The 16,328-nt window shown below is 41.8% G+C and overlaps 2 protein-coding genes across 3 annotated transcripts in view; one reads left to right on the top strand and one right to left on the bottom strand.

The window, feature by feature from the left end:
* Positions 1 to 5,938: 5,938 nt before the first annotated feature.
* On the bottom strand, positions 5,939 to 8,378 carry ccn1 (cellular communication network factor 1). The gene is made up of 5 exons (XM_058072890.2): positions 8,126 to 8,378; positions 7,796 to 8,015; positions 7,314 to 7,658; positions 7,022 to 7,224; positions 5,939 to 6,916 (listed from the first exon to the last, which is right to left on the bottom strand). Exons 1-5 carry the CDS (start codon positions 8,171 to 8,173, stop codon positions 6,614 to 6,616), a joined length of 1,119 nt encoding a protein of 372 aa, XP_057928873.1. The 5' UTR covers positions 8,174 to 8,378; the 3' UTR covers positions 5,939 to 6,613.
* A 795-nt stretch (positions 8,379 to 9,173) lies between these two features.
* ddah1 (dimethylarginine dimethylaminohydrolase 1) overlaps positions 9,174 to 16,328 on the top strand; it is a 54,175-nt gene continuing 47,020 nt past the window's right edge. The window contains exon 1 of one of the 2 annotated variants that reach the window (XM_058072892.2): positions 9,174 to 9,459. In XM_058072892.2, coding sequence (XP_057928875.2) covers positions 9,430 to 9,459 — 30 coding nt within the window. In that variant the 5' untranslated portion in view covers positions 9,174 to 9,429. Of the gene's footprint in view, positions 9,460 to 15,092; positions 15,653 to 16,328 lie in introns of those variants that run through there. The other variant, XM_058072891.2, reaches the window with a different exon arrangement.

The following is a 16,328-nucleotide window of genomic DNA, read 5'->3' as shown; positions in this document are numbered from 1 at the left end:
TCTGGAATTACTGTTGTACAGTACAATCTGGGAAAATATGTGATGAGGTTCCCCTTGACCTCCTAAGTTCCAGTAGATTTGTATGGACACAACATTTAAGTCATGCTAAATTTTGCAGTGTTGCATGCAAATGGTGCCTTTTCAGCTGTGTACCACATGTCCTGCATAGAGGATGTCTAGACACATCGTAGACTGGATTAAAAAGTGTAAATTTTTGTTTCATTTTATGGTAGTATTTTAGCAGTTTTCTTATAAAGTGACTCATTGTTACCACACAAAAACTGTTATTTTTGTTTTGCTGTTAGGTCATTTAGAGGTTGTTTTAGGAGAGGACTATAAGAAGTAAAATTTTTACCTTTCCTTGTATTTTTCACGATTTTAACTCCGTGCAATTAGTGCTGATTTGGTGGGAAGCAGTCCTGGTACACTGTGTCCACCAGTGGACCACACCATGGATCGAACCTTAAACCTTAACATATGCTTCAACTGTTTCTTGTTCCCACAGTCCAAAAATGTGTGTTTAGGTTAATTTAACTAAATGGTTGTCTGTCTCTACAGCCGAAAAACTGACTTAAAGTGACTTGAATTTTATGCTTCCATAGCTTTGCTGCTTTGTTTTTCCTTTTTTGTGATCCCAACACATACTTGTTTTTTCAGTATACAGTGGATCCTTGCATATTTTCAATTCAACATATATATATTAATTGATCAGCTTACATTATCATTCATTAGTGCTGAATACTTACACATTTTATCCTTAAAAATGCATTGAATACAGTAAAGAAGAGAGACTGGAAAGGTTTTGGATCTGAGTATAATCTAACAGTCATTATTGCAAATGTTGATCCAAAATCAGATAATGTCAAGCTAGACGCAAGATTTCACCATGTGGCAGAAGATTTAAAGAAACACCACATTTATGTCACTTAAATATTTGCCTGTATATTGAATGTATAATGTTGTTATTGTGACTTACTGGTGATCAGTGTAACACTCTCCATCTCCCCATCACTCTTAACAGGGTAGGCAATAGAAAACCAGTTGTACCTGTAAGTGTTAAAGCCTTCACAGACCAAAATCCTTGACTGGAAACTGGATTGTTCCCACAGAAGGTCAGTCAAAGCAGTTTCAATTGTGTGATTATGAGTGGTTCAGTTGGTGGGGCTTTGCAATTAAGACAACTGGCATCAACTTCCTACAGTACTGTTGCACTTTCCTTTTGTGTTAACCCGACTGGGAAACCAGATTCGAGTCATTGTTGCCACTCATTTATTTCCATAGCACATCAGTTGTGCAAATGTGCTAGGATGACTACTACAAGGGAGAATGATGGCAGTCTTACAACAATGTGTTCCTTCACAATCAGAGAAACAGGGTTACAATTATGTGGGAGAAGGAATATCAAATATAGGAAAATCTACATCATTCTTGTCACTTAATACAATATTTTATGGAAGATTAATCAAGTAAAGTTTAATCACATTTTCTGTAAATAGTGCTGCAAATGCCACATTGCGTCAACTGGTGATGATGTGCGTCCATTTTGGACAAGAACTATTTTCAATTAACTCTTTTTCACTGTCTGTAAGTGTGATTAAGCCCACAGAGTCTGTTGTCTCTCCCATCAATACTCATCTTGTCCTTGAGTCAATAATCACTTTAGTAGTTGTGTTCCTTGGAACCGAAGATTGACAGTCTGTTGCAGTTGCAGTGCATTTGGTACCTGGGCTTTAAGTGGGGATTTCATCACTGTTAGATAATAAAACTATTGATAACATGATAATAAAACATTTTTGTATACTGTAATACCATTTACGCTGCATGGTGGAAAGTGGTTACCATGCAGGCCACGCAGCTTGGAGACTAGAGTTCGATTCCACCCTCAGACATCTTTGTGTGAAGTTTGCATGTTCTCTCCGTACATGTGTGGGTTTTCTCCCACATTCCAAAAACATGCTAGGTTAATTGGCGACTCCAAATTGTCCATAGGTATGAATGTGAGTGTGAATGGTTGTTTGTCTATATGTGCCCTGTGATTGGCTGGCCACCAGTCCAGGGTGTACTCTGCCTCTTGCCCAAAGACAGCTGGGATAGGCTCCAGCACCCACACAACCCTCGTGAGGATAAGCAGTAGAAAATGAATGAATCAATACCATTTACGCTGCATGGTGGAAAGTGGTTACCATGCAGGCCACGCAGCTTGGAGACTAGAGTTCGATTCCACCCTCAGACATCTTTGTGTGAAGTTTGCATGTTCTCCCCGTACATGTGTGGGTTTTCTCCCACATTCCAAAAACATGCTAGGTTAATTGGCGACTCCAAATTGTCCATAGGTATGAATGTGAGTGTGAATGGTTGTTTGTCTATATGTGCCCTGTGATTGGCTGGCCACCAGTCCAGGGTGTACTCCGCCTCTTGCCCAAAGACAGCTGGGATAGGCTCCAGCACCCACACGACCCTCGTGAGGATAAGCAGTAGAAAATGAATGAATCAATACCATTTACGCTGCATGGTGGAAAGTGGTTACCATGCAGGCCACGCAGCTTGGAGACTAGAGTTCGATTCCACCCTCAGACATCTTTGTGTGAAGTTTGCATGTTCTCCCCGTACATGTGTGGGTTTTCTCCCACATTCCAAAAACATGCTAGGTTAATTGGCGACTCCAAATTGTCCATATAGGTATGAATGTGAGTGTGAATGGTTGTTTGTCTATATGTGCCCTGTGATTGGCTAGCGACCAGTCCAGGGTGTACTCCGCCTCTTGCCCAAAGACAGCTGGGATAGGCTCCAGCACCCACACGACCCTCGTGAGGATAAGCAGTAGAAAATGAATGAATCAATACCATTTACGCTGCATGGTGGAAAGTGGTTACCATGCAGGCCACGCAGCTTGGAGACTAGAGTTTGATTCCACCCTCAGACATCTTTGTGTGAAGTTTGCATGTTCTCCCCGTACATGTGTGGGTTTTCTCCCACATTCCAAAAACATGCTAGGTTAATTGGCGACTCCAAATTGTCCATATAGGTATGAATGTGAGTGTGAATGGTTGTTTGTCTATATGTGCCCTGTGATTGGCTAGCGACCAGTCCAGGGTGTACTCTGCCTCTTGCCCAAAGACAGCTGGGATAGGCTCCAGCAACCCCCGCGACCTTGTGAGGAAAAAGCGGTAGAAAATGAATGAATGAAATTGTCCATAGGTAAGAATGTGAGTGTGAATGGTTGTTTGTGTCTATGTGCCCTTTGATTGGCTGGCCACCAGTCCAGGGTGTACCCCGCCTCTTGCCCAAAGACAGCTGGGATAGGCTCCAGCACCCACATGACCCTCGTGAGGACAAGCGGTAGAAAATGAATGAACGAAAAAATACCATTTACGCTGACTGGTATTGGAAGACTGTTGCACTCTGCCAGGTGCCAGGGTTGTTACCAACTGTACCATCCAGCCACTTACAAAACTCTTAACACGATAGCGCACATAAGAAAAATGTTCAGGTCACAGGGTGAGCTAGTTAATATTTTTATAAAACTTCCACTATTGTTATATAGAAATAAGCAGTAGCAGAGCTGCACATTTTTTAGAATGCAGATTTTATGTCTGTCAAGGCACAGAACATCTAGAATGTATGTTTCCATTTCAAACAGCAGATGGTGCTTTTTTAACATGTCTAGCACCACACTCCCCCTCCAATGATTAGAGTCCTGACTGTATAGACTTAGGTTCGTGACTGTTCAGTATATTCCAGCAAATTGTAATGGCTGTCTTTGATCTTCTATAGCTTCATGGTTGCTCTGTATTACATAGTGGCCTGATGATGTTTTAATGTTAATGTATTTCTCATATAAACATATTCTGTGCTCAGGGAATGAGGTAGTCACTGAGTGATTTCATTGCCCGGGGCCCCTGTGTGAGAAAAGGTTGCTTTTTCTGTGCATCTGAGAGCAATTACATTTAAAAGTTGTTGTTGCATACTTGACAGTACCCCCACCCCATTCCCACTTGGTGTGGATCAATGAATCTGATTTTGAGCTGTCCGGAAAAGACAATGTTGAAAGATTTCTTCCTTCATTGCTTCACTTTTATCATAAAGGAATGCCACGGATGGTCGAAAAGGTCTGCTCACATAACGTTGAAAAGCCATTACATAACCAAGTTAGCCGTATTGTGTTAACAAGACAAATGACAGTCTGATTGCATGGCACTTTCCAAAGTATGGGGGACTCAGATGGAAATGTGCTTTAGGAAGCGAAAGAGCAAAAACAGGACTCTGGGAGTGTTTTGACTGTAAATCAGGCAGCAGGGGAAGTCACACATCTTTGTGATTAGGTGAACTTTGAGAAAGTCTTTCATGTGAGCAATCTGTAAAACCCAAGTGGACGCATCCTGTGTATGCTGCACCAAATCATGCAAGAATGCCTTCTGTATTGAAATAGTTGCTTATAGTGGCTTGCAACGAGATGAGATGTGTCTTGTGGAAGCCAAGTGAGTACAAGGGAGTGTTTGTATATTTTTGGAAAAATCATCCATGCTAAAGTGAACATGTTGCTCTGAAATACTTTCCAACATCTGCCGCCCATCAGGATGTCTGCTTTCCGAGCCACTGCTGCATTCCTGAGCCACTCCCAATACCTGGATCAAAAAAAAAAAAAACCTTCCCTGTCGTTACCCCTGAGCTCTCACTACCTCGGTTCAAATCACATTGCAGGTATTTAGCACCAGGTGCAAGCCTCCACCGTCAAGCCTTTTTTTTTTCTTCCTTTGGAGTCATAAAAGTAAGAGACATTGGCACGAGAGCAGCGGGAGTTCAGGTAAACAATGAGAGAGGAAGGGAGTCATGTGGTGTTTATGTGACAGGAGCAACACACCGGTCCAGTAGCACCAAAACAACATTCTGTAACCACAAGAACAACAATGTTACCCTTTTTATACCCTGTCAAAATGTTTTTTTTTAATCCCTGTTAAAGGAGATTGCAGCCATACTTTGAAGGGATGTTTACAACTTAGCAGCCCCCTGCCATTTAGGAGCCAGCAGCTAATTCGCCTTATAAGGCAACTCCTAATGAATCACGTTAATTTGATGATGCTTTTAAAAGAAGAATTGACAATGCATTGTTTTTGTTTACAACCCTATAATGTAGAGTAATTTCAAATATGAACCAAACAGTAGGATGTTTACAAAGTATAAGGAAGAATAATGCTGAAACAGTCTTGATACCTGAACATTGGTGTTTGCATATATCATTTATCACATATTTATACAGGTTTATGCCAAGTATTTTTGCCATACAATGTTGAAATAAATTATACTCATATCATGAATCAATAATTGTTGTGTAATACACATGATATACTTATTTACTATGGAACATTGCTTCTGTAGCTCCTGTAAAAAGCCTATTGACATTCTTCTTTATTAATAAGTCAATTTTATTACTAAAAATGTTTAACTGGTACATATTGAACAAATGATTATTAATTACTGTGATAAGGGTAGGTGTGATATGTGATATGGAGAAGTAGTGGTGTCCAAAGTGCAGTTTGGATTGGCTTTAGCACTGTTAATGTACAAAATGTATCAACATTGACCCCCCCAGCTGCATTCTTCATTTTTTTTGTGTGCCGTCCTCGCTGGAAAAAGTTTAGACACCCATCTGGAGGTGTCTCATCCCAGCCCATTCAGAGCAGCATTTAAGACTACTGGCATAGTCTCCTAGTCGTAACCTAATCTTTGTTTTCCCTTGCTCACAATCAGTCAAGTGTATGGCTTAGCCAGATCAAATACAAAGATATCATTCCAATGTGACCTCATGTCAGCAGAGAGCCTTCAGGTTTGCGTTACATAAGAAGCGATGGACTCTGCTCTTTTGTTTGCAGAAGGAAATAATGACTTTGTGCTTGTGGGTGTTGTAGTTTAAAAACATCAAAGCCAGGCATTGTTATATTTCATAAATAAACATACTTTATTTTGTAGCATATAAAATTAAATCATTTTACAATTTATTCCAGTATGACTCTTAATATCCAAATAAAGTAGCTACATTTTCTTAGATAAATAATATTATTAACAACACTAAAAAAAAAAAAAACATTCATTCATCCTTTGACATGTTTCGCTTTGTCTTTTTCATGAAGGGAGTTCACTAGCTGCCACAAAACATGAACGATAATGCCCATGTCAGGAAGTCATGAAACCACACACTTGTTAAACAAGTTGAGTTTGTGGGTTGGTACACTCTATGATTTTGCGTGTGTGCATATGTACTGTACATATGCACACACAAGTCTACAGTCTGGGTCATGTCTGATGTTAAGGATCAAAATATACACAGTGAATTGATATCAGCCACTAACATGAATGTACAAATAATAATTACATTGTGCTCCATAACGAAGCCAGCTTAGATGCTCCCTTAATATGAAGCAATTCTTAGTTAAGAGTGCTGATGTAGTCACAGCAAACAGTGCACTTCATAAAGTCCTCCTGATGTAAGCCCACAATTCCTTGGGAATCTAGTTACAACAAGACGCTGGTAGTTGTTTCGGTGGCCTATATACACCCCAGCATTCTTCCGGGCTGCCACTTCTCTTGCTTTGGGGTTCAGGAAAGTCTTCACCAATCAGTCTCTGAACTTGTGGATGTCGTTGGAGAGGCGGTAGAAGGGATAGGAGGCTTCGTTCGCATGGGGGCAGTTGTAGGTGCACTTGCAGGACTCGATCATCATGATGTTCTTGTTGAAGGTCTCGCCATCCTCGCAGCGGAACTTGACACGGATGGTTCTGGTGTCGTGGGGGCTGCAGCAGCGGCCATCCACGCAGGTGCCGCAGTACTTGGGTCTGTACTTCTTCATGCTGGAGCAGCCAGCGTAGGTGAACTTGACTGGCTGGCTGGACTTTTTGGTTCTGCTGCATTTCTTTCCTTTCTGCAAATGCAAACACAGTCGTGGATTAGTGAGGAATTTACATCCTTAAGTGACATCTTCTCCAGTATGTTTGGATCGCATTGATCAGAAAGGACTCAAGCTTACCTTAAGATTGGAGTAAAGTGACTGGGTACATGGTCGCACTTCACAGATTCTTGTCTCCTTGACCAGCTTGCACTCGCTGTTGTTGTTGGTGACTCTGGTGGAGATGCCTGTTCCACAGCTCTTGGAGCACTGAGACCAGGGTGTGGTTTGGATGATGCACTTCTGGCTGTCAAACATGTGGATCTCAGCTTGTGGCCTGAAGGCTGACATGAACAAAGAATCCAATCAGCACCCTCGACTCTCACAGAATATTCATGTGAATTGAAAGTAAAAAAAAATATTTTTTTCTCACCAGCTAACGATTTCAGTCCTCCCTTGACTATTGCAATCAGCTCGTTCCTGTTGGTCAGGTCTCTTTCGAGCTCATCTGTCATTTTGTCTTTGCCAAAGATCTTCTCCAGGATGTCTGTCTCCTTGCCGTCGTCACACACCCACTCTTCACAGCACTGGCCTGCTACCTTGACCAGTCTTGGGTTGGCGCAGCCCAGGTTGGGCAAGGAGAGTTCCTGAGGGCAAAGTGGGACACATCCCACTGCCCCGTCGATGCATGTGCACTGGTGTTTGCAGTTAGGCTGGAAGCTCTCTCCATTCTGGTAGATCCTGCTGTTGTACTCGCAGGGTCTGCCCTCTGACTTGGCTACAAGAGGGAGAAAAAAAAACAGGAGAGGAATGTTATTATTCCCTGCTCTTCTGTCTGAAGACATTACTGCCAGATAATTACTCTACTTTATCTACATACTGCATTAAAATTTACCAGAAGTGCTTTCTACATACCTCGGCAGATGCCACGAGTCGTAGCAGCAGCAAAGCTGGCCCCAAAGTTACACTCCAGCCCTTTGGTGTGGTCGCAGGGCTCCGTCAGGCTGCAGTCCTCGTTAAGCTGCCTGGCGCAAACTTTGCAACAGCCACAGCCATCCAGGACCACGCTGACGCCCGGTGCGCACTTAGGCATCTCCAGGGGGCATTCACACATGGACGGGCAAGAGGAGAAAACCTGTACAAAGAAGAATAAAAACCATATATGAAAAACTGGAGAATATAACCATCTTTGGAAATGACATGGCATGAATATATGCTTCTTTGAGATTAATAGAAACAACTTACCAAGTTAATGCTCCCCAGAAAGGTAATGACAGCAAAAATCATCATCATCTTGGATACGTTTGTTGCCAACAGGAATCCTGGTCCCAGAATTTTTTTTTTAAAAAAGTTGTGAAATTCTGTCTTGTTGGACGTGAAGTATTCCCTCTCTCTGTGTTTGCTTCTGGAGGTCCAAGCTGGGCTTAGTGAAGCTCTCGGTAAAGTCTGCTGAGCCCCGGCACCCTCCTCTCTTTTATACTCTACTGGGAAGCTGACGTCGTCCTCGGGCTGCCTGCTGAACTGTTCCCAAACTATGCCAGGAATGTTTCTCGACGCTTTTTCCATCCAAGACCTAAGCTCCACCCTGTCTAAACCGTGTGCTTTTTTTTTTTCTCTCTCCCTCTCCAATGGATTTTTTCCCCCAATGGAGCCCGTAAGAACACACTTTTCCGTCTCACATTTTTCCTTCTTGTTTATCATAAACCCTTTCAAATTCTCCATATTAAAAAAAGTTTGTTTTTCCTCTCAAATGTGTGAATCATCACTCAGTATTTCTGATTTAACTGTCCTATCATATCATCAAACAAAATAATTTCTAATATTGTCAAGGTATATTGACAATTTAAGCACAGGAAGTGAACAAAACAATTACATCATGATGTCTTATAATAAATAAGATCCCTTTAAGGCAAATGTAATCACGTGACTCATTAAGCTTGTAGGAAACAAGTCAATTAAAGTGGCATTATTTCATATATGGGCAGACATGAGATCATCACAACAACAGTTGCATTGATAATGCGTCACCATGGAAACACTTCCAATAGCGGTATCCTTTTTAGCATGAGAATCACAAGGTGTGGGCTGCAATACGTTTAACGGAGTCTATTTCTGGCTCTCCGGTGCATTTATTCAGAGGAGCTAAGCGCTTCCAGATGCTGCGCACCAGAACTCAGACGTAACAATATGACCATATTTGGTATGGCAGTAGCTGACATTATTAACATACCCCCCCCCCCCCCCCCCCCACACACACACACACACACTTTGGCAAGCAGACCACAAAGCATTCCTGACATCTTAAAGGCTTGTTAAATATGTTCTTCATGCAGGGAAATTCCTTTGCATTCATTGCTCGGGGCAATTTGAACTTTTCACGCCATCTGTCTGTCACGTTTCCGAGCAGGAGAAAAAGTAGGTCCCGTTATTATTAAAGTGCTCCAATTCCCCACAAGAGATATTAGTGGAGTTTGTGAAGGAGAGGGTAATGCTTTGTTATCAAGAGTTTTAGAGTATTTATTTCAGGATGTACACGTCTTCTCTGTGGCATGAATGTTGACGCGACTGAAGAGGCTCCGGTGAGTTGTTTTCTTCTTTTGTTTGTCACATTTCCGCGCTTCGTAGGAAGAAAAACAATCCCTATTCATATGACGTGTACGTTGATTGTGTTATAGCACGATGCGTGAAAAGTGGACACGTTTTCCTTTTGTAATGGTTTATCATCGCTGGGCTACATTTGTATTTTGCTGTTATTTTGACAAGAACAGACTCACAAATTCTGTGCCTATTCAGACTGGGGGTGTGTCTCTGTGAGTGGTCGGCGTGAGTGGATCGACTCAAATATCGACAACTTCGATACCAAGGGTAGTATCAGTAATGATGTTTAAAAAAATACACTACAGCAGTGATTTTCAACCACTGTGCCGCGGCACACTAGTGTGCCTTGAGAAATTGTCAGGTGTGCCGTGAGGAATTATCCAATATCACTTTTTATAATTAACATTTATTAATCATAATTTGCAAATATTACTAGTATTAATAGTACACCTGGTTAGCATACACCTTGGTTAGCATACACCTTGGTTAGCATACACCTCGGTTAGCATACACCTCGGTTAGCATACACCTTGGGTAGCATACACATTGTTTAGCATACACCTCGGTTAGCATACACCTCGGTTAGCATACACCTTGGGTAGCATACACATTGTTTAGCATACACCTCGGGTAGCATACACCTCGGGTAGCATACACCTCGGTTAGCATACACCTCGGTTAGCATACACCTTGGTTAGCATACACCTCGGTTAGCATACACCTCGGTTAGCATACAACTCGGTTAGCATACACATTGTTTCGCATACACCTCGGTTAACATACACCTCGATTAGCATACACCTCGGGTAGCATACACATTGTTTAGCATACACCTCGGTTAGCATACCGAGATTAACATTTATTAATCATCATCAAAACTCCTCATGTAAACATGGCTACTGTGGAGTGTCCGTGGTGTAAAGACTGGGAGAGCAATGTAATGTCGGTCCGTGTGGCAACACCGAGCTCCTTCCTCCTATAGACTTAGTGATGTTTTCCAATGCAAAAAAAACGTGCCGTGGCTCAAAAAAGGTTGAAAAACACTGCACTACAGTAAAACAAGTGAAAGATAATTTTAGGACTATAATAATTAAAAAGTAAATATTTAGAAAAATATAATCTGGGTAAACATGTATGCTATTGTATTGTATGCTATTATTTTGACCTATTGATTTTATTTGCACATATAATTGTGTATGCATAATAATTGTATTAATTTGTCCTATTGTCCTATATGGTTGTATTTATATATTGTTCAGTTATTCACAAATAAATTAGTTAAAAAAATATAGATTATAATCCTAATGGAGCTGCACTGCGGACAATTGGTTAGCACTCAGGCCTCACAGCTAGGAGACCCAAGTTCAATTCTATTGAACTATTGATAACATGATAATAAAACATTTTTGTATACTGTAATACCATTTACGCTGCATGGCAGACAAGTGGTTAGTGTGCAGGCCACGCAGCTAGGAGATCATAGTTCGATTCCACCCTCTGGCATCTTTGTGTGGAGTTTGCATGTTCTCCCCGTGCATGCGTGGGTTTTCTCCGGGTACTCCGGTTTCCTCCCACATTCCAAAAACATGCTAGGTTAATTGGCGACTCCAAATTATCCATAGGTATGAATGTGAGTGTGAATGGTTGTTTGTCTATATGTGCCCTGTGATTGGCTGCCAACTCGTCCATATAAATAATATATATACATATATATCAGAGTATCAATATAGTATACACATATATAAGAGTTTTAAGGTCTGTGCAAAGATGAAAACACTGCAGAGCTCTGGGTCACTTCTCAGGAAGTCCCCAGCCTTCCTAATAATGTGTTGACAAATGGAACAGGACAGAATGATATGTTTAAACAACAGATTACACTGTGGTATGTTCTGAATAGATGTCATAGCTGGCTGGTATGCAGTGAGTATGAGCAACACATCTTTGTCGGCTCCTGAGGCAGCAGGAAGTTGTGCTCTGACCAAGTAAGGACACACGAGGAGGGACAGAGGAGACAGAATCACTGAGTCAGCTCTGAAGGGATGTGTTCGATAGCGGAGTACTGACTTGTTAAAACAGTTATCAGCGTCAGTATTGTGTAATGATGGAATATCTGATTTCTAAACAAAAGGACTAATGTTAAGAATTCCAGTAATCAAATTTTCTGCAATACACAGGAATTGGCAGTGATTATTTCCTGTGTTTCATCTGTGTGTGCCACATCTGATTTTCAGAACTTTTGAGACTTGAAGAGCTATTCCAGTTTTCCACCCGGTCTCATGCTTTTGTGCGTTATGGAAATTGGACTGCAACAAGTGCAACTGCAGTGGCACTGCCATTCAAGATTGTTTACTTTATCAGTCAGGATTATTTTTCCGGACAATTATTTTTATTTTAGTGAGTAGGTCACACCTTTGCAGCTGGAACAGCTTTCCGCAGATTTTGCAGTGTCTGTGGGTCAGTTCACTAATGTCAGTATTAGGGGTGCTCCGATCGAGCAGATCACCTGTCGCTACAGGTGTCGATACAGGCTATGTTAAGATAAGATAAAATAAGATATGCCTTTATTCATCACAGCAGCAAGAGTACAGAATCAGTTAAGCAGTAAAAAATACACAATATAAAAAAATAAACAATATAAACAACCCAAGTATGAACAAATCAACAATTTTACCCAGAGTTATATACAAATACAGTATGCAGACAATATGAAATGAGATGAACTATATGACCAGTCTATACACTATGAGATCTTGCTAGTGAGTTAATATGAGGCATTATAGAAGTACTAACAGCCTGTAGAGATCCCTCTGTGCACTATAGAAACCCAACATGTTTGCCTATGAAACTTCTGAGCGTGATGTTAAGTTTGCGTCCTGTGCCACAAAAAATATATATTGCAGCGGTACCACATTAAAAAGCTTTGATTCAAAATAGAATTTGAAAAACAAACATTTGACAGAGTATGGTGAGTTTTTAAGGTTCACGGTGTATCGCAGTCAGGTGCAGCTATGCAGAACACTTATTCAACTGCTATTTCACAAGCCCAAAATCTCTGATTTAGTACTTGAAATAGGGGAAAAAAAACGCAATTGTAAAATCAGGTCAGTCTGCTAAAACAAATAAACGAAAAAAAAATGTTGGCGTCTTTTGTCACAAATGGAATTTTACAAAGAGATGACACGACATCAAACTGTAAATCTCAGCGGAGTCGAGTTATTCAGCGATTAAGTCTTAACTTCCTCCTGTATGCTAGTTTTTTTCATAATCTTTTTAATCCTTATATTTCACTTCCTGTACTTTTTCCAGACATCCCTTTGTTATCAGCCTTAAGGTGACTTTCATGCATGTAACTGCTTCCTTTCCTGTCAAGGAAATGTGTCTGTCGTGAATATTTCATTCAGATTTTTATTGTTTTAAACCATTTTGCATCCAAAGCAACTGGCAATACTGCCGGAAGGCCTCAGGATACATTCTTAATTTGCTTCATTATCACCCGGAAATAGACCTCATCTTTTAGCATCATCTCTTCAATGTAGTCAGTGCAATTGCTTGCAGATCTACGCATATGCCCTATGCACCTGTGCAATCAAGCATGTCAGGTTAGATTGAGAGAATCTCATCACAATCGAGCCAGACAAATACGAGGCAGTGTTTCTCGTTTCTGGTTCATCCACAGCTGGTGGATTGGGTGTGCTTTCATTCATTGCTTTCATAGCTGCACAATGTACCAGCCAGGTGTGCTCGAGTATGAGGGTTTTCCTTCATCTAACTAAGCCAAATTCCTCAGCATGGAGAGAAAAGGGAAAAAAAAAGACAGGGGTGGAGAGTAGAGGGGGTCTTTTCTCGGTCCATGTCTTTCCATGATGAGGAATGATGGAAAAAGAGTCCTGGTGTCTGGGTGGTTGCAGGTGTTTGTGTCAGGGGGGCTCTGGTTGGTGAGCCTGGCTGGAGTGGAAAAAAGGAATGTGGGGCTCCTGGAATGTTTCGAACAGACTGAGATAATTGAGGGAATCTGGAACAAGAAAAGACAAACCAAGGTCCCGCAGTGGAAGAATGTGCTTCTGGGATGCCTGAAGAAACATTCCGTCCATTCAGACCGCTTCAATGAGCCCAAAACCTTCCTCAGATGGTACCTTTTAAACCCCATTTCTTTCCTCCTCACACATACAGTACACACTTTTCCTCATGTACATCTCACATACTGCTGGACTGGAAGTACTATTTACCTTCTTGACGTATTTTTATTTCTGAAACTACCGATATATAGCATACCGATATATAGGCCACACCCACTACATTTAAAGATTAAAAAAATTGTACATAGTTTATAAGCAGCAAAATAACATGGAGTATTTAGTACACACAGAACTATATATATTTTCACTTTGGATTAAATAAATGCTTTTCACCTACAGTAAAACGAACTGTGATCGGAGACGCTGAAGTGTCACTCAAAACGAGCTACCTTTAGCGAGGCGTGGCGTTATTTGCCCAAAATATAGTATTTTATGTTAGCTTAGTTAGTTCCATCTTAATATCGCTGAAAACATTCTGATGCATGGCCAAATCCTAGATCCTATTTTCAGTGTCTACTTTTTTTTAGGATTGATATGCTTAGTCAAGACCAGGGTTCAATTCCACCCTCGGCCATCTCTGTGTGGAGTTTGCATGTTCTCCCCGTGCATGCGTGGGTTTTCTCCGGGTACTCCGGTTTCCTCCCACATTCCAAAAACATGCTAGGTTAATTGGCGACTCCAAACTGTCCATATAGGTATGAATGTGAGTGTGAATGGTTGTTTGTCTATATGTGCCCTGTGATTGGCTGGCGACCAGTCCAGGGTGTACCCCGCCTCTCGACCGAAGACAGCTGGGATAGGCTCCAGCACCCCCACGACCCTCGTAAGGATAAGCAGCAGAAAATGAATGAATGAATGAATGCTTAGTCATTTCAATGCTAGCTGTCTTCTTCTACCGCTGCTTCATTGTAACACATAGACCTCACTGTTGCCCCCTGCAGAACGGAGGAAGTACTACATGAGCGACACTTCTCTTGTTAGACTGAATACTGTGTTCTTTGGGGGATGTTTGGCCGGCTGTGGGCTCCTTATTGAGAACCTTTGATCTAATGGTTGACTCACCTGACTTCTAGTCAACAATGATGTCTGAATGTGAGTGAATGTGAAGGATTTATGTCTATGTATATATATATGCCCTGTGACAGTACCTGTCCCCTTGCCCACAGACAGCGGTTGAGGAAATGGATGAATGGATGAATGCTGAGCAGTTCTACACTACAAACTGAAATTGCAAGGGTAACTATGACTACGTAAAGCCAAAACTGAGCATTATTGTTGTTTGGATTAAGCTTTTTGGTAGATTGTGCAGGCGATCCACATTTTTGAGAAGTTAACGCAAAGTGAATACACATAAACATGTTTTATTTATAGTGGCCCATATGCGTATGAAGGAATTCTGTACTGTATATATTATTTATGAATTGCTGTAACTGGTTGGAAAGCACGGGCGCTGCAATGCTGCTTGATGACTGTTTGTTAGTTCGGTGTGAAATTGCTGGAAGCCAAGGTTGAGGGTGTAGCTGGCTATCACTTGTTGTGTTTAACGCCTCTCGGGCTGACAGGCTGCTGGGCTCCACGTGATGGTCGCTGCGCGTCACCGCGACTCGCCTGGAGACTGGAGCGCGGCTCACTGACACTCAATGAAGCAGCCTACTGTCAATTAAGAATTAACCCAACACAGTGAAAAGGTGGTGTATACCCAATCCAGGCAGCATCGTGATAGCTAATGGTCACTGATTCGTTGTGCTCTGCGGGTTTGATTTCCCCCCCCCTATATTTACGCGTTGCCAAGTGAAGGAAAAACATGTCTGGTTTAATGGCAGCTTTTGGTCGTTACACCCACGCTATCGTCCGGGGAACCCCTAACTCTTTGGCTACAGAGGCGCTCCGGAGCAGCCAGGCGGAGGTGGACGTGGCCAAGGCTCAGCGGGAGCATGATGCGTACGTCCGAGTCCTGAGGACCACGCTCGGGCTCGAGATATTGGAGCTGCCCGCCGATGAGACTCTGCCGGATTGCGTGTTCGTGGAGGATGCCGCGGTGGTGTGCGGGGACACGGCACTCGTCACCAGACCCGGTGCGGAGAGCAGGCGAGGAGAGGTAGGAAATTGACAACATATGCTGCCCACCATGGATCACTGTCACCTAAAGTAGCATTTGATGTTAGCGTGGCGAGGAAGCCTATTCTTTCACCAGGATAAATAACAGTCAATATTAATGTGAACTCTTTTTTGATATACTTCCTGTTTCTCCATCCAAATATTTAATTGCATCCATAAATGACTGAATCAGCATCACCATTTAAACATAACGTTGTGCACCATCATGCACAATGAAATTGATTAGGCACAGGCAACGCCCATTTTTCAACCATATTTCCTTATTCTTCAATTTTACACTAAATGTGCTGCACACTTATCAAGTTTGCACACAAAAAAATAATTATCTAAAATGTATTAAAGCAACTTGCAGCTACTAACAATTTTGTTCCTGTAGTTGTCTTCTATCATGTTTTGGTTTTATACTTCATGCTGACATAAGGTAGAATAAGGTGAGTGTTTGTATGGGTGACACACACAGAGAGAGAGAGAATGAGGAAAAAACGGTTGGTTGGCTTCTGTGAAAGCTGCTGTCATTACCCATCACAGTCACTTTATTTGGATCGGTGACTCTAATGGGGCCTGGTCCCACTGTTGTATTGATGGGAAAGCTTTGGCAATGCTGCCATCAGCACACCACATCTATTCGCATCTTTTTATGCTGAGCGTGGTGCAAA

Source organism: Doryrhamphus excisus, linkage group LG4 (assembly GCF_037039965.1).
Source record: "Doryrhamphus excisus strain RoL-2023G ecotype Guam linkage group LG4, RoL_Dexc_Guam_v1.1, whole genome shotgun sequence".
Taxonomy (NCBI): domain Eukaryota; kingdom Metazoa; phylum Chordata; class Actinopteri; order Syngnathiformes; family Syngnathidae; genus Doryrhamphus; species Doryrhamphus excisus.
The sequence above is the reverse complement of the archived record's forward strand: the minus strand, read 5'-3'. Positions and strand labels throughout refer to the sequence as shown.